We start from the raw sequence: 25,109 nt of genomic DNA on the forward strand, positions 1-25,109 counted from the left end.
CTTGAAATTTGAGATGCATATTGAATTTATACTAGCATTTTTAATAGAACAAAATCTATTGTAGTCACATAACTTCAGAACTCTGCTGATGCTTCCATCATGTCGCTCAACCAGAGGAACAGCTCAAAAACTGGGTGATATTTACATGGATGTACTAGTATTGTAACTGATGACTTGTATAAACAGGGTGCTTATTTCTCTAGTTAAGAACCAAGCTGGGCATGAGGTATTTGTTGGCAAAGGACAGAACAGCATAATGCTCCTGTGACATGAACACAGAGATATTTCAAGAGATAGCTGTGTGATTTTTATGTACACCAATTGGTATTTTAGAAACTTTGTTTTAGCTTGAGGGTAATAAAAAAGCTTGAGTATTCTCATACATGCATTTGTACTCCAAACACTGTAGTGCTTTGTAAATAACAAACATCATAATCATCCACAAACAACTTTAATTGTTCAATCCAAGTGGCAAACAAAAAGTGAAACAGCACATAATTAAATTCTTTTTAACGATCTGCAAGCATTATCAGAAGACAAAGAACATTTAAAAACGTGAACTAGATGCTGAGTGTCCTTTTAAAAGCTAGCAGCACAAAATATTTTTTGAACAGACCAGTCATCTGTTGCATCTTGTACAGTGCATCATTTTGTTGTCCGCGATTTTTGACTCCCAAGTTTTGCAAATACTGATACATCAAGACTTTTGCCACTGTTGCACTGTTCATATAAAGTCTGAAAGTGAATAAAAACACAGGTATTCAGGTGAACACAGTTGTACCACACAAATATTACAACTTTATAAGAAACGTTACCACTTGAAATAAGTCATCACATACTGAAATATTCCAAACTCCATATTAAACTCTCTCTCAAATCAGAAAATAAAGGTACACTTAAGACAGCATAGTTGTACCACTTGTAATGCAATGTAATGCCTAAAAAATCTAACATACACTGACTTAGCAGCATGAGCAAAGATAGAGCTGCATAAGTTGGCAAAATACACTAATTACCAAGATTTAAAATCAAGGTTACTCCATTGTATCTGATGTATAAACACAAGCACAGGAGAGCCATACTTGAGGTGAGCGAGCTTTATATGAGACAGCAAAGTCAGTGACCACAAACATAGCCATATCACAATATTGTGGAAGATAATCTCTTGTTCACCTCTGTATTTAAACAAAAAAAACCCCAAACAGGTATCAGTAGCAGGGTAAGTATGAACTTTTTCAGGTGCTTCCCTCCCCATGAAAGCAGCTTTGTGTTCCACCTCAACTTATTTCATATTGGACCACCTTCATCTCTTCTGAGACACAGGTGGAAAGAACAGTATTAGAGAGTTACCAAGCTTCACTTTCAGACAGCAGTCTGGAATCACAGGGACTAATTTACACATAGCAGTGAGTGCCTTAACAGTTTAGCAACTTCCAGGAAGTAAGAACAGTTGCAGTCCAAAAGCTTGCACACTTGGCAAAGATTTACAACATTTCTCCATAATGATGGTTCTTAAATGAAAAGATCCACTACAGTTTTGGGGCAGCTTAATTGCAAAGTGGCACAGTAAGGACTGCTTCAGAGAGGAAATGCTGGGGCACTAAGGGATTCAGAAATAAAGCAATACAGATATACTGGGAGGTAGAAATGAAAGAAAAAGCTAAAATCAAGATGAACATCATCTTTTCAGTCCTTCCCATTCAGAAGGATGCTGAGAGATTCTGCATGCTCGCAAATAAAAGCGCTACAATGTGTACTGTTTTCCAGCTGTGGCTAAAGCTCCGATATATGTATCCTTTCAGCTTTCACTACCAAACATTCTAATCTTCATTTATATGACCATACACTACGATGCAAAGCGAAAAAGAAAACTTACTTACCCTAGCTGCTCTAGAAATAGAGTTGGGAGAATTCAAGCCAACAAGCTGACCAAGGATAAGTTTCATTTCCTCTGTTGTTCCTTTTGCATTTGGAACACCTGCAGTTAATTTGCAGTTAATTTAAATCATATACAACTATGCATAAATTAGCAGTGCAGTTGGTAAGAGGTACACAAAGTCAATTTTGAAATGAAAAGTTTAAGAATTGAAATATGGAAATCTTTCCTGAAACATACATAGGCACCAATCAAAATAGTTTGTTATGCCAGCAAGTGGAAAGTATATACGAGTAAAGCATTTGTTTGCTTAAACAGAATTATAAATACTAATTAATGAAAAGGTATTTTAAAATGAACATACCTGTTTGACTTTGAATTTGAACATAGGGATGCATCAGCAACTCCGAAACAGATATTCTTTGTTTAGGATCTCTTATTAAACAGTGCTGCAAAACAAAAAAGAAGAGGAAGAATGCTTTCCTTCCCAATAAATTAATTTTTTTTCCTAAGAATTAACAGTGAGGACATTTAAAAGATACTGTAGATAAATGTCAGAACCTCTTACTGCCAAACTACATACTCAGATAGACTCAACTCAAAACACTGATTAACCTAATTGCCTTAATTAGCAACTATCTTCAGAGTTAAGTCCAGCATCCTGTTTCACTCAAGCAACAACACCTGAAGAGGTGTAGACCAAAACCTACAATGTCCTTTTATTCTGAATGATACAGAAGGACACAGACTTGGAAGTTAACGGAATAAGTGTTTTTGGATTTGTTCATTACCTGCTGAGAAACACTGAGGGCTCAAGTAAAAGCACAGGCCAAGTTTCAAAAGGCAAATACACAGGCTGAAGGAAAGGGATGGCAAGTAGAAAAGCCACTATTTACTCTGGGTTGTTCAGCCAAGGGAGTTAAGCCTGACTGCTTATTTACTTATTTGCTACTGAGTTGAAAACAGACTTACTATTGAAAAAACATGAAATGGCTCTAACTTCTTTAAGTCCTCTTATGGAATAAGGCCTGTTACTACAAGTAGGAGGGAACGTTTATTTGTGAAATAAGTTCCTCAAGCACAACTCACTCAGTTTAAGAAAATTGCTTTAAAGAAGTTGCCATTATTTGAATAAAATTTCATCTTTAGGAACATTTACCTTGAGCACATCTTGAAGATCCTTCTCAGCAATATCTGGAAATTCTATTTCATAACTAGGATCAACAATAGCATGCAGTTTATTAATTGGATTTGTTATATGTTGAAATGGAGTCCTTCCATATGTCATACAGTATAAAATGCATCCCAATGACCACACATCACTTTTGGGACTTATCTAAAAACAAAAAAAATAAGGTTATTCCTCACTCTAGAAACTGTCCCTCCAGTCAATTTACCATATAACTGTACAGTCATTTCACTTAACAGTATTTGTAGCTTATATGGGATAACAAATCTTAGTAACTATCACTAAAAATCACCAAACAGCATGCCAGTATATACTAAGACAGTGATGTCTAGTATAGTCTAGACAGTGATGTCTAGTACTAGATTCACTAGTATTCCACAAGACAGCTATTCTTATTTATTACCTTTGAAAACCAGCTTAAACAACTAACTTAAAATAAAATTAACAGTTGCCCTTAAGTCAAACAGCAGGATTCTAATTTCAGATCTATGAGTAAATACAAACAAAAGCATACTAAACGAATTCAAACCCGAAACCAGGGAGACATCACGCTATGTCCCTAAAGTGGGAAGCCATAGGTCAGCTCCTATAGGTTTAAAGGATTCAGATCAAGATTTCAACCACACCTTGGCTGTTCCTTACAGGAAGAGTTTCCCACTCCTCCTGTTGAAGCTGAAGGACTATAAGAAAAGCACCTAGTGTTGGGAGAATGTGGGAGAGGACTGAGATGGGGAAACAGGCACAGAGAGCCTGACTTCCAGCGCAATGGTTAGATTTTCCCTTAGACAAGCTAAGCTCCACAACAAGACTCCATTTTGTATGCTATTTTTAAAGATGTAGAATTTTTAGAGGGGAGTACCATCCTACCCTTAACAAAAGAAATTCACCTATAAAGTGTGGGGTTTTGTGTTTAGAAAGGTAAGACTGTGTCTCACTACATAGTAATACTTCCATTCAACTGCTAAAGCGTCATAATCTTTGAGTGCTTACACACTAGAACACGGATTTATTATTTTTTTATACCTTTCCACAAAGGTACATCCCCCTTATCTGAAGTTGGTCTGCTAGTGTGAAATGGCTTTCCTTCAGTACATTCGTCATCATTCACATTCTGTCAACCTGGTGAACTTAAGAAAAGTTCTACAATACATAATACTCCATAGCATACAAAATTAACAGAATACACAGAATCACTAGGATGGAAAAGACCTCTTAGATAAAGTGCACTAAACCATGTCCTTGAGCATCTCATCTCATCTTTTAAATTCCTCCAGGGATGGTGACTCAAAATTAATAGGATATACAGAATTCATGTGTCCCCCAGAATACTAGACTTCATTGCAACATCTTTTAAAATATCTTATTAGGTATCACTCTTTCCTTTCAAAATCTGCCTCTCACTTAAAAATTCAGTAATATGACAATGACGCAGGCATCACCATATTTTCTTGTTTAAGCAAGCATACTAACAATGGTTTATAGCAGGAAGCAAATTTCCTTTGTTTCAGAAAAATATTTCTAAGCCAGAGTTATTTAGGCAGAATGTAGCAGCTAGAAGTACCATAACAGCTCCATCTGTTTTTGACAGAACAAAGCTAAAACAGAAGGGTGCAAGCAGCACAATACACAACCAAGAAGCGACCGAGGAATGATTCTCTCACTCAACTCCATAGAAGATCCTTACAGAAACATCGCTGAAAAGCTTTAACCTGGAGTGACTTCAGTGCAAAGCAATGCTTCTCAGAGTTGCACTTCATGGTGGACCCTTAACATGCTCAAAAGACTATTGTCACATTAATCACCAGCACATCCTGCAAAATCTGAAAGGTTGCATGCATTTTGCTGTCATCTACAATGCTGTTCAGTGCCGTTCACACTGATAACAGTGAAAGACCGCCCTGTATTGCTCCACAAAAAGTATTTAAAAATGTTTTTACATTTATTATCAGTTTAAATATTACTATTATATTATTATCATCAGCTCCTCAAGTATCCAAGCCTATGCATCTGTTTTGCATTGAGTTTTACTCAAATTCAGGAGTTACATTCTTTTTAAACACCACCTGCAAAATGGTTTTGGGTAGCTGAGAAGAATAAACTTAACCTTCAATCTCTGCCCACATCACAGCACAATGGATTTCCTTGTGTTCTAATTTATCAATCTCCTACTGAAACAAGATCTATGTCTGAATTACTTTCTTCTTAATATGAAGGGAACAGGAGAAAAAAAGATGTTACCTTAGAACGAGATTTCCCATTTTCTCCATAGGAAGACATATCTTTTATTGCTTCTGGTGGCATATAATTCATTGTGCCAACCTAGCCATAAAAACGTAAAAAAAATCCTTTAAGTGAAGCAAGCACTTAATTTAACTCACTGGATACAAATTAGATTTGTCTTAAAGCACTGAAAAACATCTGGAAGATGCGTTTCTATTAAGGCTGAAGGCCATTGCTATTCAATTCAATAAAATCATCTAGAAGTTAATATACATGAATACTCATATATACATACAAAGCTGTTCAGCATAAAATTTCAGTACTGTTTGATGCTACTACATCAATCAAAATCAGAAAGTACTATAGCACTTGAAAGAAAAGTGGACATGAATTTTTCAGAAGTATTTCACCTGAGAATCTTTAATGATGCTTGTCACATCTGGCTGCATTTGGTTTGCAATGCCAAAGTCAATCAGCTTTAACATTCCATCAACTATTAGAAAGTTAGCTGGTTTCAGATCACTGTGAATAATGCCTGTAAAATAGAGTTCAAAGTAAATCCAAGTCAATACTGAAGTACAGGGGTTTTTTTTATTGTTCAATTCCCATAACCCTTGCACAGAGAGAAGGCGCAGACCAGCTTTACTCAGTCAAAACCAAGTTATTCTCTACTGATTTCATAATAGTGTTTCCATTTCTTTCTTAAACTGTTAAGACTTGCATGAGTTTATAGTTTGAACTATTATTCAAATAGTCAGGCAACCTAAAATACCTCCAAGAGTCGAGTTACATAGTCTCTTTCAGTTAGGGATAGGCCCTCTAGATGTACAAGCACACACTGCCACCCTGACCTGCTCTTTGGATCATTCCAATGGCCTGTCCACTCCTGTAGCTTTCTCTTATTTAGCTAAGCAATTACTTTCAAGAATTATATAGCTTAGTCTGGTGTTTTCTCAAAGGTACCAATCACTGAGGATTGCATAACTGACATCTCACAAATCCTGCTTACATGACTTAATCTGAATTTTGGTTATTAACCATATAATGAACAAATAGATCTTTATATTTTGCAAAATTGTTTCAAAGACACATCACATAGTATGTAACCTGTGTTTTAGTAGATTTTGCCACCTTTCTATAGTATTGAATGTTCTATTACTCTTGTGCTGTGAGGAGGCAATGCCCTCTGCTCTATGTATGCATCTCCATTTCTTTTTTCTTAAACAGGAAAAAGATCCAAATCTGCTCTCCTTTACATTACACAGCCAAACAGAATACAGATGCGTGGACTTCAGTTACAAAGGTAAAGATGAAAGGAAGGCATGAAGAACTAGGAGAAAAAGCTGAAACACTATCTCAAAGTAAACATGACAGAGCTGTGTGAAAGCTGTCATTAAATGTCAAAGCCTCTTTGTAGGGTATAAGCGGCTGAAATTTGAGTCTAACAGAGCAAGCAATATTGGAAGTATGCAGCATTTTTTTTGGCTGCTGGAGGGAAACAAAGCATTACACAATGGTGATACTGAGAGAACGCTTTGAGTTAGCAAAGTCTACGTCTGCTCAAGATTACTCTTTTGTCTAACTGAAAATTTTCACAATAAATACCCAACTTGGAAGACCACTAGGCTTACACCAAAACTAAGGAATATCACCTCTGAAATATAAATGCATTCGTTATCTCTGCCATTTAACCTATACAAATACCTAGAATTATTTAAGAATACCATATTCATGGATTGTGTGAACAGCTTCCAGCATATTTTTCCAGTAGCTCTTGCGTTCCAACGGGTCGATTTTCTTTTTCTTTTTGAGCCAGGTATTGAGATCTATATTTCCACATTCCATTACCATATAGATATGATGTTCAGTAATTTCACTGAAAATAAATAAATAGATATACTTAAGTTAAAATTTAAGGTAACTTCTTTATATGAAAAGATACTGGTTTAATAAAATGAGTGAATACTCACTAGCTATAAAGGCGGATGATCTTATCACTATGCTGCTGCAGTTTACTCAAATGAGCAATTTCATTCTTATAGCTCTCGATAGTCTGTTGATCTGCTTCCTCCAGATTAACATATTTGACAGCAAATAGCTGCTTCTTTTCATTCAGTACCTGAAACACCTGCAAAACAGTATCATTTAATAACTTCATTCAATTCTAATTCTGATATACTACAGTCCCTCTCACTACAAGCAGAATTTTGGAGAAAAAAAGTGGTACCTTTTCAAAAGCAAGAAGGAACACTAAAAACACAAGTTTCATACAAGTCAAAGAAAAATAAGTCACCAGTTACAGAAACAACCTTCTAACAAAAAACAAACTTAGTACCACATCACATTTCACTAGATGTAGATGTGAATTATTTGATTACAAGTCTGAACTATTCAAGACCAATAATTCAAAGTAACACCTCCCAAAGATACAAGGGTTTAACCTGCCACTGCATTTCCTATTTGTCACACCAAGATGATTTGATGTTTAGACCACATGGCACATGAGAAGAGGCTAAGAGCACTGAGTCTGTTCAGTCCTAGGGTGAAAAGGCTACAGAGAATCTAATTACTATCTTCAGTTATGTGAAATCTTATCCTTGACAATACTCAAAACTCAACTGCAAGAAATCATGGGCAACCTGCTCTATTTTGGTCTTTTAAGCAGACCATTAGACCACATGAGACGCAGAGGCCCCTTCCATCCTATATCACTGTGTGCCTCATTAACTAAAAGTAACCATTTTACTTCCCATGTGTTGCAAACTAAGTACTACACAAGCTGTTACTAAGGATTAATCAGTGTGTTTGTGTACCAAATTTCCCTCACACAAATTTTTAGGCCTCCCTGTGACTCTTCACTGACAAATGAATCAGAGGTGTGGGAGACAAAAGAAAGCAGACTGAAAAAAAAAAATCTAACTCACAAACTGCTTGTATTAGTTGTGTTTTAATTATTTATCTTCTGAACATCAAATTTGCCGAAACCCCTTCTCAAGCTCCAATGACCCGAATTTCCCTTATGGAAAACAGCTCACTTGCCCCTTCAGTTGTGCTGACCTCTCCAAGTCTCACACAAGGTACAGAAGACTTCAGTAATAAGGGATGCCATGCCCGCTTCAGGAACTTTCAGTTGCCTTAGGAGCCAGGCATTGCCCAACAACATAATCACATTGCCCTACACAATACTGGGTCCAGCCCTGTTCAATGTCTTCATCAATGACCTGGATGAAGGCATCGAACGCACCCTTAGCAAGTTTGCGGACGACACTAAGCTGGGTGGAAGTGTCGATCTGCTGGAGGGTTGGGAGGCTCTGCAAAGGGATCTGAACAGGCTGGACCGCTGGGCAGAGTCCAATGGCATGAGGTTTAACAAGGCCAAATGCCGGGTCCTGCACTTGGGGCACAACAACCCTGTGCAGTGCTACAGACTGGGAGAAGTCTGTCTAGAAAGCTGCCTGGAGGAGAGGGACCTGGGGGTGTTGGTTGACAGCCGACTGAACATGAGCCAGCAGTGTGCCCAGGTGGCCAAGAAGGCCAATGGCATCTTGGCTTGTATCAGAAACGGCGTGACCAGCAGGTCCAGGGAGGTTATCCTCCCTCTGTACTCGGCACTGGTGAGACCGCTCCTCGAATACTGTGTTCAGTTCTGGGCCCCTCACCACAAGAAGGATGTTGAGGCTCTGGAGAGAGTACAGAGAAGAGCAACAAAGCTGGTGAAAGGGCTGGAGAACAGGCCTTATGAGGAGCGGCTGAGAGAGCTGGGGTTGTTTAGCCTGGAGAAGAGGAGGCTGAGGGGAGACCTCATTGCTCTCTACAACTACCTGAAAGGACGTTGTAAAGAGGAGGGTGCTGGCCTCTTCTCCCAAGTGACAGGGGACAGGACAAGAGGGAATGGCCTCAAGCTCCGACAGGGGAGGTTTAGGCTAGACGTTAGGAAAAAATTCTTTACAGAAAGGGTCATTGGGCACTGGAACAGGCTGCCCAGGGAGGTGGTTGAGTCACCTTCCCTGGAGGTGTTTAAAGGCACGGGTGGACGAGGTGCTGAGGGATATGGTTTAGTGTTTGGTAGGAACGGTTGGACTCGGTGATCCGGTGGGTCTCTTCCAACCTGGTTATTCTGTGATTCTGTGAATACTCTCCTATTAAGATGTACAGTAATACTGCAGCACATCTCACAACGGAAGAATTGATTTTAATACTCACTCCACCATAATAACTGCTTCCTTCACAAGCATACACAATCTGCTTTCAGAAAGGAACTGGGTTTCCACCACTGCTTACCCATTTAAAAGGTACTTTCAGAAGATCATGAGTTGGGTAATCACTTTTTCCCATTTCTTGTAACTTCTCTTCAGTGCACTGACACCATCTATTCAGGATTTACTTGCTGTTCATTCTTTACTTCAATTTCCCCCTTTATCTACCCACTGTTTATACCTTTCCACTAAAAAGGACAGTGATGTGCTTAACATCCTGTAATAACTGAAGCACCATTTTCAGAAGATATTAATTCAGTTATTATTGCTAGCTACCTGAAGACTCAGGGAAAACAGTATTATGTTCCTTCTGTATCCATGAGGGATAAAGTCTAAGCATAGTATTAAAATAAGAAATTTCTAGGTTCTCCAGGTCATTCAAACACTTTGTACGTGTAAGTATTGGGCGCTCCTTGTTAGATGACTTCGACATGTATGCTTACAACTACTACTGTTGTAATAACTGTCTAAAATGACACAAGAGCATCTTACCTTACTTGAGCCTCCACTACCTATTTGCTTTAATATTGTATAAACTTTTCCTTTGATGGCAAGACATTCATGTGAAGGTATAGGAGCTGGAACCTGTGTATATACAGAAAGAGTTAAGAAAAATAACTATTGGTACACACGCAGTGGAATGGCAGAGTTACACTGTTTATTATTAATGTGCTTTAAGTAGTCTTGGTCTTTCTGAACAAGTGTAATAAAGCTAAACTTTAAATAAGTTTGGTTTGAAAGCTAAAGATGGCCATAGCAGAAGTACTCACGTAACTGTCATCACTCGGTGTGTAACATCATTGAACTCAAGATACCAATGCTCTTCACATTGGAAATCAAGAAAAGGGTGTTCTTTAAGGCTTCCCAGGTCATTACATTCTCAGACACACCTTCTTTACATGTATTGGTGGAAAGATTACCCAGGAGACTAACTGCAACTTAGAGCTGCACTCAAATCACTTATTGTTTTACTTGAAGCTAACCACTGGCCAGCAGGCTTCAGTGCTGTAAAGCCAAAATTGCCTGTATTGCACATACCTGCTGCAACAGCCACAAATTTTAAATATTAATCCTCTGGTAGGAAGCTTAAACTTATCCCACAATTCTCTCTAAAGAAAGGAAGATTCCTACCTGAATGTGCAACCAATGGAAGATAATCCACTTTCACATTATTTCAGCCCACTACAAAAGCATCAAAATTTGTAAAATCTAACAAAATAGTAAGGTTTTCAAACACACTGCTTCCCTTCATGGGTGCATTACTATGCTCCACTACAGTGGAACAAAAATAACGACTAGATCTTGCCTGTCATGAAATGGCATCTGAAAAGGCCTAGATTTCAGACAAAGGCAAGAGGATTTTGACACAACCAAACTGATTTTTCAGGAGCTGGCCTATTTCACTTAAATTCAGACATATGTATGAGGAAATACTTATTCTGAGAATAAGCAATACAGACTACTTTTCCTTACTCATCCAGAAAGATGAACAACAACTTTAGATTAAAAGAATACACACACATACACAAATATACTTAACCTAAAGTAGCATCCAATTAAAGTATGTAGTGAAAAATGGAAGAAAACAGCCTAAAATTGTCACCTGCAAGCCGACTTGATTTTGAAATGGAGTTGCTGGAGTATGTGGTAGGAAATACGGGAGCTGGCTGTAAGGAGTAGAAATTTGACATCCTGGTAGGAAGTTGTTCTTTACAACTGGCGTTCTGAAACTAAAGGAAATTACAAACAATATCTGTGTTTAGCTGTATTTTGTTAAACAGTATTTAACAAAGCTGAAAACTCCAGTGTTTCTTGAAAGTTAAACCTTACTGACTAGGAAAGGCCCAAGCCTCTGGTATATTCAATAATTAGCATTAAGACTATTTTAACTTCCTCACTTGCAAGTCCTTTAGAAGTACATTTAAACTATAACTTGGGAAATATTTATTAAAACCATAACTACAGAAATCCCTGTCTTCAGATACTAGCTGGCACTCCCCACTAATTGGATAATGAAAGCATTATAACTTTAAGCGCTGACCATAAGACAGCAAGATAATTTAAGTCATTCGCTTATGGTTCTTCAATAAAACCCACTTTAGATGGAGAAACTTATTTTTCCTCCTCAAAGTAGAGCAATTTGAGACAAAACTTCAATGCAATTGTGAGATGCTTTCAGTGCTTTAGCTACGCTGTATAGGAGTGGGAAGATCATGTATTCAAGAAAATTAAAGATTCCAGTAAATTATTTGGTTTTTTATTTGCTCCTTTGATGTCTCTACCATATACTTAGCTATATTTCCAAATATACTACTTTTCCACAGTATTTACAAAAACTGATGCTGAGATCAGAACTCAAAGAATTTGTATACCAACAACTTAGGTAGAGAACAACAAAATTTTGAAAAACAGTCAAAAGCATGGTTCTCACTGAACAAAATCATGCAACACAGTTCTGCATATTTACCATGTGCAGTACAGACTGTAATTTTCAAAAATACTCATATTATCAAAGTCCAAAAGAAGCAAGAACAAACTATTCAAGAAATACTTTCATAAAGTTCTACCTTGAGATGATCAAAGCAGCCAGATCAAGTGGAACATGTCCCTGCCCATGGCAGGAGTGTTGGAACTAGACAATCTTTAAGGCCCCTTCCAACACAAACTATTCTGTGATTCTATGATATGCTTCATTCACTACATATACTGTAAATTCTACAGCTGTGGAGACAGAGGTCCTACCAAGATGCACAGTGCTTAGTCATCCTACAGCCTTAACCCATACGACTCATCTTAGAGACTAGTGAAAATGGTAAGTAATCATGTAATTAGAAAGACTTATCTACATCTGCACAGGGGTTTATGCCTAATTTAAGATTGCATTAATAAACAAATACTAGCATTTCCTAACTTGAGCACTTGATTTTACAAGCCTCTAGATTCCTTACACTTTTAAGCCTACAGGAACTTGCATCATGGGAACCAGACCGATACAATTATCAGCCTAAACAAAAAGCTATCCAAAAGAAGGTACAGCAGGGATCAGAGAAAGAGGTAAATGCTGTAAATAAGGAGTTATTGATTTCATGGAGTACTTCCTGACTGAGCAGAAAAAGTTCCCTAAATGTAGGCTGAATCTTAAAGTCGGGAACTTGATATCAAGTGTTGGAAGAACTTCGAAATTTTCTTTGCTTATCTGAACAGAAAAACTTAAGAAACCCTATTATAAAACTCTAAAGTCTTTCCAGAGATCAACTACTGTTCATGAGGGTTCAGCTCAAAGATATGGCTTACCACTCCATAAAATCATTAGATGTGGTGCTTGGTGTTCCACAAACACGTGGAGGATCACTTTTCTTCAAAACAGCATCTGGTGGTGATAACCCTTTTGAAAGGAGATGACCAGATTTTTCAAGGCTTGTCTGTTTTCCCTACAGAAAGAAAAGATATTATTACACAAAAAGAGCCACAATTAAGAACACAGAAATAATGTTTTCAGCACATGAAGGCTGATGCAGCTAGAAAAACACTGTGTATTTCTGTTTGTTTACCTCTCTATAGCAGCTTTTCTGTGTCACTTCTTGACTTGGCCATTTTTTTCTGGCATTTATACAGTTTTGTTTAATCTGATCCAACTGCTTTCTATAGTTTTCACCAGAACTAGATTGCTGTTGTTGACTTTCCAGACTCCTTGGCTCTGGTATCTTCAGCTCCTGATGTTGGACTTCATTCTCTGAAAAAATCAGATTATTAGAACACTTGATATTTAGTACTGCAAACTGTTCTGGCAGATATATGGCAGAGTTTCTAGATGATTTTTACTTCATTTTCTGTATCAGAATAAACACACATTTAACTTAATAGAATCCAGCATTAATGTAATCTTCAGGATTCATAGCCAGTTCAGTGTAGCAATACCGAAGCTTTCTTCAAAATCTTAGGATACTACTATAACAGAAAGAGATAAAACTATCTCCTTTACAAAGCCAGAGAACAAGCTCATATACATAAGCTGTTCTATAACATCCTGGGACATACAGCACTGAAAATAAGCTTATTGAAATATTTCAAATTAAAACCTGCAACAATAGGCAACCTATAATCCAGTGTAATGATTGAAGCCAGAGGCATAAAAAACAAGACATGCTCCATTTCATGGTTCCTTCTGCAGAGGAAATAGGACATTGAATTGGTGAAAGATTGCAGCACAGGCTGCAAGTAGCACAGACCAAGAGTGTTCTTTCAATTGCGTGTTCAGTTTTCTTTTCAAATTACTAGCAAGCAATGTCTCATGCTAAGCAGAAGTTGAGTGCAACTCAGCTACCAAAGGACCGAGCTACTACAACCAGCATCTCATCTGAAAGCTTGAATGAAGCAAAACCAGAGAAAGCATGACCTGAAACCCAAACTGTTCCCAGTGCAAGTCAATGGGAAAGATTTTTTCAGCAGCATAAGAAATCAGAAAGCTGTCTAGGGAACTAGACTCCTGATGAAACACAGAAGTGGCAAGTAACTGCAAAAGATCAGTATGCATACTCCTTACTCCATGACGGCAGTTCCGAGTTATTAAAAGTAAGCTTCTAAATTTTACCAGCCTTGAAATACTTGCTATAAATCCAAGTTGTTTATAATGTTTCCCAGAAAGACCACAATGTAAGATGATCTCATACCACCCCTACTTCTATGACATGAGGTGACTTCGCACAACAGTCAAGCTCCATGCGTTAGAAAAATACTTTAGTAGAACTTAGGTTATTTCTGGAATACACCAGAAATATCTGGTTCTAAACTAGGTTAAAAAGGACATGGAGGTGATTAATGGCAGCCAGCACAGCTTCACCATGGGCCAGTCCTGTATGACCAACTTATTGGCTTTCTATGATGAGTTAATCACAGCAGTGGACATAGGAAAACCAACGGATGTGATCTATCTGGACTTCTGTAAAGTCTTTGACACAGTCCCTCACAACATCCTTCTCTCTAGATTGGAGAGAGATGGATTTGATGGATGGATGCTACAGTGGATAAGAAACCGGTTGGAGGGTCTTATTCAGAGAGTAGTGATCAATGGCTTTAAGTCCAGACGGAGATCCATGACAAGTGGTGTCCCTCAGGGGTCCATACTGGGACCAGTGCTGTTTAATATCTTTACCAATTATATTGACAGAGAGATCGAGTGCACCCTCAGCAAGTTTGCAGATGGCACCAAGATGAGTGGTGCAGCTGTCACAGCGGAAGGACAGGATGTCATCCAGAGGGACCTGGACAAGCTGGAGAAACAGGCCTCTGAGACCCTCATGAGGTTCAACAAGGCCAAGTGCAAGGTCCTACACCTAAGTTGGGGCAATCCCTGATTTCAGTACACAATGGGAGATGACGCGATTGAGAGCAGCCCTGCAGAGAAGGACTTGGGGGTTCCAGCTGATGAGAAGCTCGGCATGAGCTGGCAGAGTGAGCTCGCAGCCCAGAAAGCCAACCATATCCTGGGCTGCATCAAAAGAAGCATGGCCAGCAGGTCGAGGGAGGTGATTCTGCCCCTCTAATCCTCTCTTGTGAGACCTCATCTGGAGTATTGTGTCCAGTTCTGGAATCCTCAGCATAAGAAGGATGTGGAACTGTTGGAACGAGTCCAGAGGAGGGCTACAAAGATGATCAGAGGGCTGGAGCACCTTCCATACCAGGACAGGCTGAGAGAGTTGGGGTTTTTCAGCCTGGAGAAGAGAAGGCTCTGAGGAAGTCTTATAGTGACTTCCTAGTACCTGAAGGGCCCTCAAGAAAGCTGGGGAGGGATTGTCTACAAAGGCTTGTAGCAATAGGACTGGCGGCAATGGGTATAAACTGGAGAGGGGCAGATTTATTAGACATAAGGAAGAATTTCTTCACTGAGAGTGATGAGGCACTGGCACAGGTTGCCCAGAGAAGCTGTGGCTGCCCCATCCCTGGAGGTGTTCAAGGCCAGGTTGGACGGGGCCTTGGGCAGCCTGGTCTACTGGGACACGTCCCTGCCCATCGCAGAGGGATTGGAACTGGATGGGCTTTAAAGGTCCCTTCCAACCAAAACTATTCTATAATTTTACAATTTAACAAAAGAAATTAGAGCTGTGGCACCTATGGAGTAAACCAGGACTGGGTACAAGAAAAGTCACAGGAGAAGCAAACTACTATAATATGAGTCTGTCTCAAAGAAAAAAAACCAAACAACTAGACAGGCTACTCCTCAAGAACATTATACATCTTAATTCGAGTTTCTCTTGGCTAACATACACCTTTTGTTGCATAAACCAGCACTGTTACCTGATACGCTGGCAACATCCTCCTACACACAGATAGGCAAGCGTTAATGCAAAACCTCCCACTGTTGGTATTTCAATGCCCGTTTAAGTTACATGTATTTTAAGACCTAGGAACATAATGAATTAGCACTAGACACTGTCATTTACTTCAGCACAGCACTTCACACTTTTGGACACTGTTACAGTGGGAATTTGTGTGGTTTTTTTCCAACTGCTTTCAAAGGTACAAAGGAAAAGCCAAGTTTTAATTAAATGCTCCTCAATTCCAGGCTGACAAGCTTTTTCACTTCCAAAGAATGTCTTATTGGCACCACTTTTTTTTAAATACAGGAGATTTTCAATGCTTATTCTATTTCAAACTACTAAAACATATAATAAATGGTTACCTTCTCTTTTCATCGTAAGACTTGTATCCACATTATTTTTGAGAGTTAAAGATGAATTGGTAGCTGTTTCTAAGCTGTTCTCGCCCAACATCTGCAACTGCAAAGAGTTTTTTCTTATAAGGAATAAAGAAGAAAAAGCATCTTAAAGAACCAGAGGAAATCCCAAGCCTTCCGCCCAAAAGACATTTCCTTATGATAATTAACGACCACCACAAAGCAAATACGCTTCAGAAAATAGTGTGGTACACAGCAGTACACAGAAAACAATTAATGATACCTTTTTTAAATCTAATAATATTCTGATAGAGTATTATTAAAAAGTGCTTTCTATTCTTGAATTTTCTTTCGGGGGACAGAAACGCAGGACATGAAAATGCAAGGCACAGCACAAAATTAATTTATGTCAGAAGCCATAATTTACAGTTCCACAGAGCATTTAATTCAATTAAATGGACTTCATTGAATTGAGGACCTCCCATGATAAAACTCATGACTATAGCTGAAAGAACTCCCGCAGTCAAGATGAAATCTGCTTATCCCTTCTTCATAAATCATGACAGATTTAACATTCTCTTCCTTTTTCCCCTTTTTCTGATTTATTGTTCAGAGAAAGCTCTTTAACACCTAATTATGCATAACAATTTTCAAATTTAAAAGCAACAATGAAAGTTTGTTCACAACTGATTACTTTACATAAAGGAAAATTCTACCTTATTTCTTAAATTTAAAAATTGTTATTATTTTTTCTTCTTAGTACCATAGAACAGCCAGCTAGACACCCTTACATCCTTTTTTAAAATACGTAAGTTACCTGTAAGTCTCCCAAGTCATAAGAATCACCCCCACGAGATTTTAGTTCTGATGGTGGAAAAGGCGTGATGAAGGTTGTACATTTGGAGCTGGATATTTGCCTATTGAAATAACATTGTTATTTACCTGACACACCAACATATAACAATGATTGTCTTTTGGAAACCAGACGAGAAAGGCAGTTCAGTGAAGACTTTTGCCTACAAGTTTCAAATATACATGGGTCCACTCTGACAGTCACGTGAGGAAAAAGTACAAAGGAAACTAACACTGCCACCACCATCACCCTATAAAGTGACAGATGACTTAATGGGTTGTCTTTCACAGAAAAGAGTAACAAGCTTCAGCTAGTTCTTCACAATATCATGAGTGGAACAGTTTTAATATAATTATCATACCAATTATGTTTACAAATGAGGATTTAAATAACTTTTGAAAGTTACAAGACTGCCTTATATCTAAACCAGAATACACAAACACAAAGCTATTTTGAACAAAACTTTGTCTTAGTCTCCATTTCTTTCAAGTCTACCAATTAGCCAAAAGAAGGAAATTGATCTTTGCATGGTCTGAAATAATCTCAGTGGCATGACAGGACATGGTTTATTGCAATAGCTGTTGCAATTATAATGACTATTTGACAAAAAACTTGAGATCACTTAACATTAACATCTGACATTCTCACTATCTAATAAAAATACTGTTTAAAAGCAATATTTAAGTCTGTGGTACTGGAGTAAACCAAATAACCATACCTCCTCATAACACTAGCTGTAAGTGGGACATCAGACATCTTCACATCATCATCATCATCAGTTACCAATTTAACAGGAACCCTTCCAAAGGGGCAGGGCTAAGAACAAAATGAAAGTTATCAGATGTGTAAAGCAGAAGGTAAAGTTTTAATATTTTTCAAGTAAAATGTTACACGTTCTACCTGGTTAGATTTGTTTAGCGGTCTAAGAGGATTGTGATTACTAATCAACGCATCAAGTTCCTGTGACTTCTCCTCCCTGAAGGCAAGAAAAAAACCAAACAATACTGTAGTGTGTGTTTGGTTTAAATGACATTTTAAGAGGTTAAATAAGAAATCAAGCTATTACCCAAAAAATAGTCTGGTAACAGTAGAAGAATTTTCACCAGAATCATTCCTTTTTATGTTTCTGTGATTTCCAGCTATGCTCTGAAGTCCAGACTCTTGTGTACTTGATACTGTGGGTAAAATTAGTTAGAATTAGTTAGATAATACAGCAGATTTGTTTCAAAAGAAAAGAAGTTCTTACATAGTAAGAGAAGTTTTGATACACATACTTTTGCAGTAATCTATTATCAAAGACAAATCACTATTTTTACTGGTCTAGACAAACATTTTAGATAATCATGCAAGATATGATTCAGACAAAGAAAAAGTCAAACACTGACTTGCAGCCAGAAAGAGCTTTCCAGGATATGCACAAAATAGCCTGTAACAATTGTTAAATATCTTAGCTACTTGTTTTGTACATAGCTATAGTTGTAAACAGTGTTAAACTATACAAGCAATTTAACTTCTACCTGAAAAACCTGTTACTCTTATCCTAGATGCAGAAGGAGGACTACAAGCCCCAAAAAAACATTGTTTTAAGTAGAGTCTTGGGGGAATGAGGAAGAAACCCACTTTCAGAGCAAGGTTATTTTCCAGATCTACATTCTGAAAATAAAACTCTAGCCCAAACCAGCATCATCCAAAGGATGCTCCCAAAGCTTGCTCCAGAAGGATTCCTCTGTAGATTTAAAACTGCTTACATTTAGACTTTTTCATTGTTCATGCCAGTTGTTACCAACACACAAGAAGGACACCTGCATCTAAGTAACTATAATAAATGTTAAATTAAGCATCCAAACCCAGCTTGTTTCAGAGGTAGTATCTCAAAGGTACAACTGTCTAAATTTTTAGAATTTCCCTACTGCTGCAGAGACCCAAGGTATTGATTAATACCCCTGATCTGTCCTGTTCTTCTCCTGATGAACAATTGCTTTTGGGCTGACTTCATTTAAGAGGTATTTCATTTTGTGCCACCTCAGTTGTTTTAGATTTTTCTGGTTCTAAAGCATTTAATGTATGCCTGCAAATGCAAAAGCATGCAGCCTTTTCAGTTCCTAGTGAGTATCACAAAAAAGTAGCAAGCACAACGAAAATAGGTAGATCTTTCAGAGGCAGGTCTTATTCAGATTTTTCAGTAGCTTCTAGAAGGCTGCATACTAAATCCCTAGAACTACCTCATGTCAGAATTAGACAAGAATCAGGACATCAGAATTACCAATCATCAAATAAACACTTGTTTTCCTGCTGACAAGTTCCAGGCTGAAAGAAATCTCAATGTCACCTCCAAGTCTCCAGACAGACTTAGGCTGCAGGCACATTTTCTAGAGCCAACTCTACTAACCAGTTGAAGAAATTGCTAGATCAGTGACTAATTACCAAAGCCATTTCATTGATCCCTCCAACTCACTGACCTGCCAGCACAGCACTTGAGTAATCCCTACTTCATATCAGGTAAATTCAACTGAAATATCCTAAACAACTAGCTGGGTTAAATAAATCAGTTGGTTTCACTCAGCAGATATTGAGTGTACTCCTATGTTGCGCTCTGCTGCTAGGTCAGGGAAGATCACAGCAGGCAATAGTAAAATGCTCATTCACTAGCCTTATCTCAGTACAAAAGAGAACCTTGCTGAGCTGAAGAAATTAAGATTAAGAAGAGGTCATTTCTCAGATAAACAACAAGATGTCAGGATACAATAAAGCAGATCCGTTGGCACTTCAGTAACTGCCCATGAACATATGTTCATGAGTTATGATATAGAAAAGGTAGCTTAATTCTTCATTCAATGATTTAGGCCATGCACATCCTCCAAGTTTGAGATATTTCAAGCCTAGTGTTAGTTGTTTTCTAAGAGTTACCTTTAAATAGCTGAATCAAATTTTGCATTTTTCAAATGCTTAATGCTACAAGTTGATTTAAGTGAAAAAGTTGAAGAACGTACTTATTCCAAAGTTCACCACTTCCTAACTGGCAGACAGGCCTCAAATATGTATTTTTATAGGTATTCCCTCAGCTGTATAGCAAGTAAAGCAAATAACAGACAAACTGTACAGTCCATGGTAGTCATGAATTTCTCTGGCACACTACATCAGCTATGTCACTAATGATGTCTAGGTGCAATGAATGGTAAAGAGAATAGAGCCAAAACCAAAGTTCACTTAAATTAATACCATAACCGAATATTTATCACAAGCATTGCCCAAGTGTTTTTGCTCCTTGCCTAATGTTTCACACTAAGGTTAATTTAACAAGAGACAGTCAAACCTCAAGAAAATAATCCTGAGGACCAATACCAAAGGAAAGTAAATTGAACCCAGTTTTCATTAATTCTGACCTTACAAAGCAAAAATACGGAAGTTTGACACTGCACTTCAAAGAGTTAGTTACATGCACTTCAATATTTGAGCAGAATCATCTTTTCCACTCCAAACAAATTTATATCTTGAAAACATCAAGAGAACTGCTCCTTTATTGAAGATAGACTGAGCAACAAGTATCAGCTATATTTTATGAAATAGTGAAGCACTTGAATTCCATATGGATAAACATATGGGGTTTGTCCATTTGTAAAATAAATACAAAATTGAAATGCATTTCTCTTCCTAGATTTCCTAGACTTTTCTCTTCCTAGACTTCACTGAAATACATTGGTGAAGTTTTGGCAGCTAATTGTCACACCTCAAAATCAAGCTGTCTGTATAGCTTACTCTGTATGGCTCAGGTCTAATTCTTCTCAACCACCAGAAGCTCTTAATTCACAATTTCAGCTGTGTCTTTAATGAAGAACAAACACCTAATAAATCGGAGGAACACTTCTTACAGAATTAGTCTACCATCCTATGGCTCCTGCAAACTAAAAATCATTGCGTCAAAGATGGAACTAAGTATTGAAGGAATCAGCTAGAAAATCAGGATAAATGACTAGTTTGAATAAGAACAGATAGAGTTTGTATCTAGAAAGGACAAATGTAATATTTTTTCAATGAAGCATTACAACACAAAAACTCAAACAATTTAAGAAATTGCAGTTACCTGCAAAGTTCTCTCTCTCCTCATCTGAAAGCAACTGCTTCTTTTGTGAATGGAAATTTTGTAGAGCAGCTTCCAACATTTCTAAGGGAACAGCAGAGCACTCCATAGCTTTCTGAAGGAGCTGCTTACACTTCTTCATATTTCCTAAGTAGTAAGGAACACAAAAATAGAAATCAAGGAAATAAAGTTTAAAAAAAAAGACTCTTTTCCCAATGTAAGACAAATTACACTCATGCTGGTTTATATTTACTTGGCATCATTCTGTGAAGCCATTGCTTGTTGGGAACTTTTCCCCTTAAATATTTCCTGCCAGGATACCGCCTGGAATTTTTTCACATGAAGTGAAAAATCCTGGGTTGCATCAAAAGAAGCGTGGCCAGCAGGTCGAGAGGTGATTCTGCCCCTCTATTCCTCTCTTGTGAGACCTCATCTGGAGTTGTGTCCAGTTCTGGAATCATCAACATAATAAGGATATGGAACTATTGGAATGGGTCCAGAGGAGGCTACAAAGATTAACAGAGGGCTGGAGCACCTCCCATATAAGGACAGGCTGAGAGAGTTGGGGTTTTTCAGCCTGGAGAAAAGAAGGCTCTAAGGAGACCTTATAGTGATCTTCCAGTACCTGAAGAGGCTACGAGAAAGCTGGAGAGAGACTGTTCACAAAGGCTTGTAGTGATAGCATGAGGGGGAACAGGTATGAACTTGAGAAGGGCAGTTTTAGACTAGACATTAGGAAGAATTTTTTCATCATGAGAGTGGTGAGACACTGGCACGGGTTGGCCAGGGAAGTTATGGCTGCCCCATCCCTGGAGGTGTTCAAGGCCAGGCTAGATGGGCCTTTAAGCAACCTGATCTACCAGAAGGTATCCTTTCCTATGGCAGAGGGTTTAAAACTGGATGATCTTTAATGTCCCTTCCAACCCAAATCATTCTAGGATTCTAAGTAAGTCCTCGGCAGTTACGAAGCAACAGAAGATATCTATCTCCACTATCCCAACTTGAATCATCAGTGGAACAGGAACTGGAGAAATCAATGAAAATCCAATTGCTAGCTGCTCTAAGAACAGCAAGAAGGAGAAAACTTCATTGGACCGAACTCCCCATTTACAGCACATTTACAATTAATTTTGGTTTAATGAAAAACCATACAAAGAATGTATAGTAGTTTTTTGGTGGGAGTTGTAGTTTTGTCCACAAGCAAGCTGAAAGTATCAAAAATGTAAATTACCACTCAAATCTGAGCATTATTTTTTCAACATAGTAATGGTCTTGCTCATACCTGCTAGCCCCTGTAAGATCTAAGCTTAGAAACAAAAATGGAATCACTGCCAATTTTATCATCAAAGTCATTTCTAAAAATGAAAAACTACTGTTCACATAGTTCCATTTAAAAAATTATCATGCACCTTCTTGACAAATTTCAATTCAAAATGAATATGTAACAGAGCAAAAGTTTAAAATAACAAAGCCTACAACACTGAACAGCAACAACAAACAAGTTCTTCTACACACCTTGTGATAGCTCAAACTGTGCAAAAGCCACATGCACAAAAGCAAATTTCTTGCAGTTCAGCCTGGCCAGATGGAATTGGTCCCGTGCCTCCTCTGGATCCTGAAGACTGTAAAGATAGCACATCAATAGTTAGATGAGGTGAAAAGCCTGACTAACAAGGATCAAGTTTCAAGCAATCCCTCTAAAAGCTTTTTCTAAAGTTTTTCCTCTTCATTACAGCCATTAATGAAGGCAAAATAACCAGAGAAAGTTAAAAAGCTAATAACTTAAAGATATCAAGTTTATCCTTCCCAAGAAGGAACGTGCTCAAACCCAAAGAGAAAGATTGGGGCTCATTCTTTGTCAGTTGTCATTATTCCTCAAAATATGCACATATCTTCTTCTCAGAACACCCACTGACACCTTCCATGTTACATGCTGACACCATCCAGAGAAAAAACAACTCCGTTTTTCCAGATGCATCCACTCCTATACTAAGGAGGTCACAAGACAAGCGGATAGGGAGAAACACCAAGTGTGGAACAATGTATCAGGTCAATCAAGTCAGAAGAAATATTATATATGCTATTAGTTATAACCTGCAGCAATATCATCACAAAGTTTCCAACCCATTATATCAAACCAATACTGAACAGCAAAGTTTTACTACAGGTTATGTGCATCTTTACATTAAGGAGCTTCAGCAACTTTCCCCAAATTGTCCGATTCCCTTCACAGAGAAGCGAAAGGCAGCTGTTTGTTATTACAACCATAATACCATACCTATAGAAGACTAGGATGCAACAAGACCATTTACCCAACAGCTACCTCCATCAAGGGTTCTATGACAACATTGGCTCTTTACAAGATGTACACAACTAAAACTGTTCTCCCCATACTCAGAAGTAACAGTGGATAAGGTGGATTTATATCAGTTTTCTGCACTTTCCACTGAAAGCAGCAATGGCAAACATGGTAGAATTAAAAAAATGTATAGATTATGATGCCAGAGTCCAGAAAAGATACTTCATTTTTAAGTTTCTTTACTTTTACTAAATTTTAATCGCAGTTTTACATTCACACATACATTGCTAAGTAGGATAGAAGTGCTTGTGCACAGTACACCATTATTTAAATATTTCAGAGTATCTACAGATTAAGTAAATACTTGACAAGATAGAAGAGACCCAAATCTGTATCACTATTAAATAATAAATTACATTTCAATTTGCTCCCTCCTGCTTTTTTAATATATATAAAACTTATTTTAACCCCTTTTAGCAAAATCCACAATGAAGGAAAAGGAATTTCTTTCCAAATTCCACCCTGATCCAACAGGTAAGCAACGGTAGTATCTAGAAATACAAACAGTGAAAAAACTATGACTGTGGCTTAAAAAATAAGTATAGAAAAATAAAAAACAAAGCTAAAGCAAATGTACTTCCAGTAGAATCCTATGGAATTATGAATGAAGAAAGTCTCCATTATACTTTAGAGATGCTACTGGACTCCAGTAATCTTAATACTCAGCTCTGATCATCCAAAGCAATAGGACAGCCAGAGTAACCCATCTGCAGGCAGAGTCAGACTAATACAAATTAAGCTTTAACACGTGAGTTAGATTCACTTTGAAAAAGCATGTTATAACTTAAGTTCCTGTAGAAAGTAGCAGCACCTCAGATAGCAATATGCAGAACAAGATCTAACACTAGCAATATGCATCAAGTGCCACACAGTTGACAGCACTGTGCTACAGCCAGAGGCAGTAGGTGAAAGCAGACCTGGCATGGCCAATATACAATACAGATGATCAATCACAGATGCAGCTGGCTGGTCAACCTCTGCCTGTTTCAGAGCACATTAATGGGTTCTTCAAACAACCTCAGTATCATAACAGGTCAAAAGGTTTTGTCATAGCCAGGCTCCAGCTAGAAAAGATGAAGACAAAACAGGTCCAGTGCCAAGAACAGAATAATCCAGCTTTGATCAGAAGAAAACCATACTGATGCAAATAAACCCTAAAATGTCAAGCTATTGTCGCTGCTTCTGCAGTCTGCAATGCTCTGACTTGCTTTTCCTGGTCAGTGGAATAACCGGGAGAACAGCAAACACTCAACCGAAGAGCAACTTTCCTTTCCCACTGACAATATCATCAGAGCATCTATATATCAAAGCATTACTTCGCTTGCAATAGATAAAAAGTTAAGTCAGAAACACTCTAGGGAAGTCATGAGATGAGAGGATTTTCTTTAAGAGAAGCTAAAGCTGAGCAGAGACAAAATATATAACACTAAACAAGCTGACAGCCAGGAACAGAGAAGGTGAGTCTGAAACGCTAAGGAAATCTCAAACACCAAGAAAACTCTGAGCAATGAGTGAACACAAACACAAAAGATCCAAATAACCACTCGCTGATTAACTTAAAATTAATGTCCAAAAACTACAGACAAGCAACACTTTTTTGTAACA

At 37.9% G+C, this 25,109-nt stretch overlaps 1 protein-coding gene across 1 annotated transcript in view; it reads right to left on the minus strand.

The window, feature by feature from the left end:
* Window positions 1–438: 438 nt before the first annotated feature.
* Window positions 439–25,109, minus strand: part of TTK (TTK protein kinase) — a 30,037-nt gene continuing 5,366 nt past the window's right edge. The window contains exons 4-22 of the mRNA XM_069851324.1: window positions 22,661–22,767; window positions 21,149–21,292; window positions 18,134–18,242; window positions 17,968–18,043; window positions 17,786–17,883; window positions 17,032–17,131; window positions 16,221–16,317; window positions 13,093–13,274; window positions 12,836–12,972; window positions 11,145–11,271; window positions 10,034–10,126; window positions 7,256–7,413; window positions 7,010–7,161; window positions 5,696–5,820; window positions 5,304–5,384; window positions 3,036–3,212; window positions 2,241–2,325; window positions 1,881–1,978; window positions 439–735 (exon numbers count right to left, since the gene is read on the minus strand). Coding sequence (XP_069707425.1) covers window positions 646–735; window positions 1,881–1,978; window positions 2,241–2,325; window positions 3,036–3,212; window positions 5,304–5,384; window positions 5,696–5,820; window positions 7,010–7,161; window positions 7,256–7,413; window positions 10,034–10,126; window positions 11,145–11,271; window positions 12,836–12,972; window positions 13,093–13,274; window positions 16,221–16,317; window positions 17,032–17,131; window positions 17,786–17,883; window positions 17,968–18,043; window positions 18,134–18,242; window positions 21,149–21,292; window positions 22,661–22,767 — 2,236 coding nt within the window. The 3' untranslated portion in view covers window positions 439–645. The remainder of the gene's footprint in view (window positions 736–1,880; window positions 1,979–2,240; window positions 2,326–3,035; window positions 3,213–5,303; window positions 5,385–5,695; window positions 5,821–7,009; window positions 7,162–7,255; window positions 7,414–10,033; window positions 10,127–11,144; window positions 11,272–12,835; window positions 12,973–13,092; window positions 13,275–16,220; window positions 16,318–17,031; window positions 17,132–17,785; window positions 17,884–17,967; window positions 18,044–18,133; window positions 18,243–21,148; window positions 21,293–22,660; window positions 22,768–25,109) is intronic.

Source organism: Phaenicophaeus curvirostris, chromosome 2 (genome assembly GCF_032191515.1).
Source record: "Phaenicophaeus curvirostris isolate KB17595 chromosome 2, BPBGC_Pcur_1.0, whole genome shotgun sequence".
NCBI classification, from domain to species: domain Eukaryota; kingdom Metazoa; phylum Chordata; class Aves; order Cuculiformes; family Cuculidae; genus Phaenicophaeus; species Phaenicophaeus curvirostris.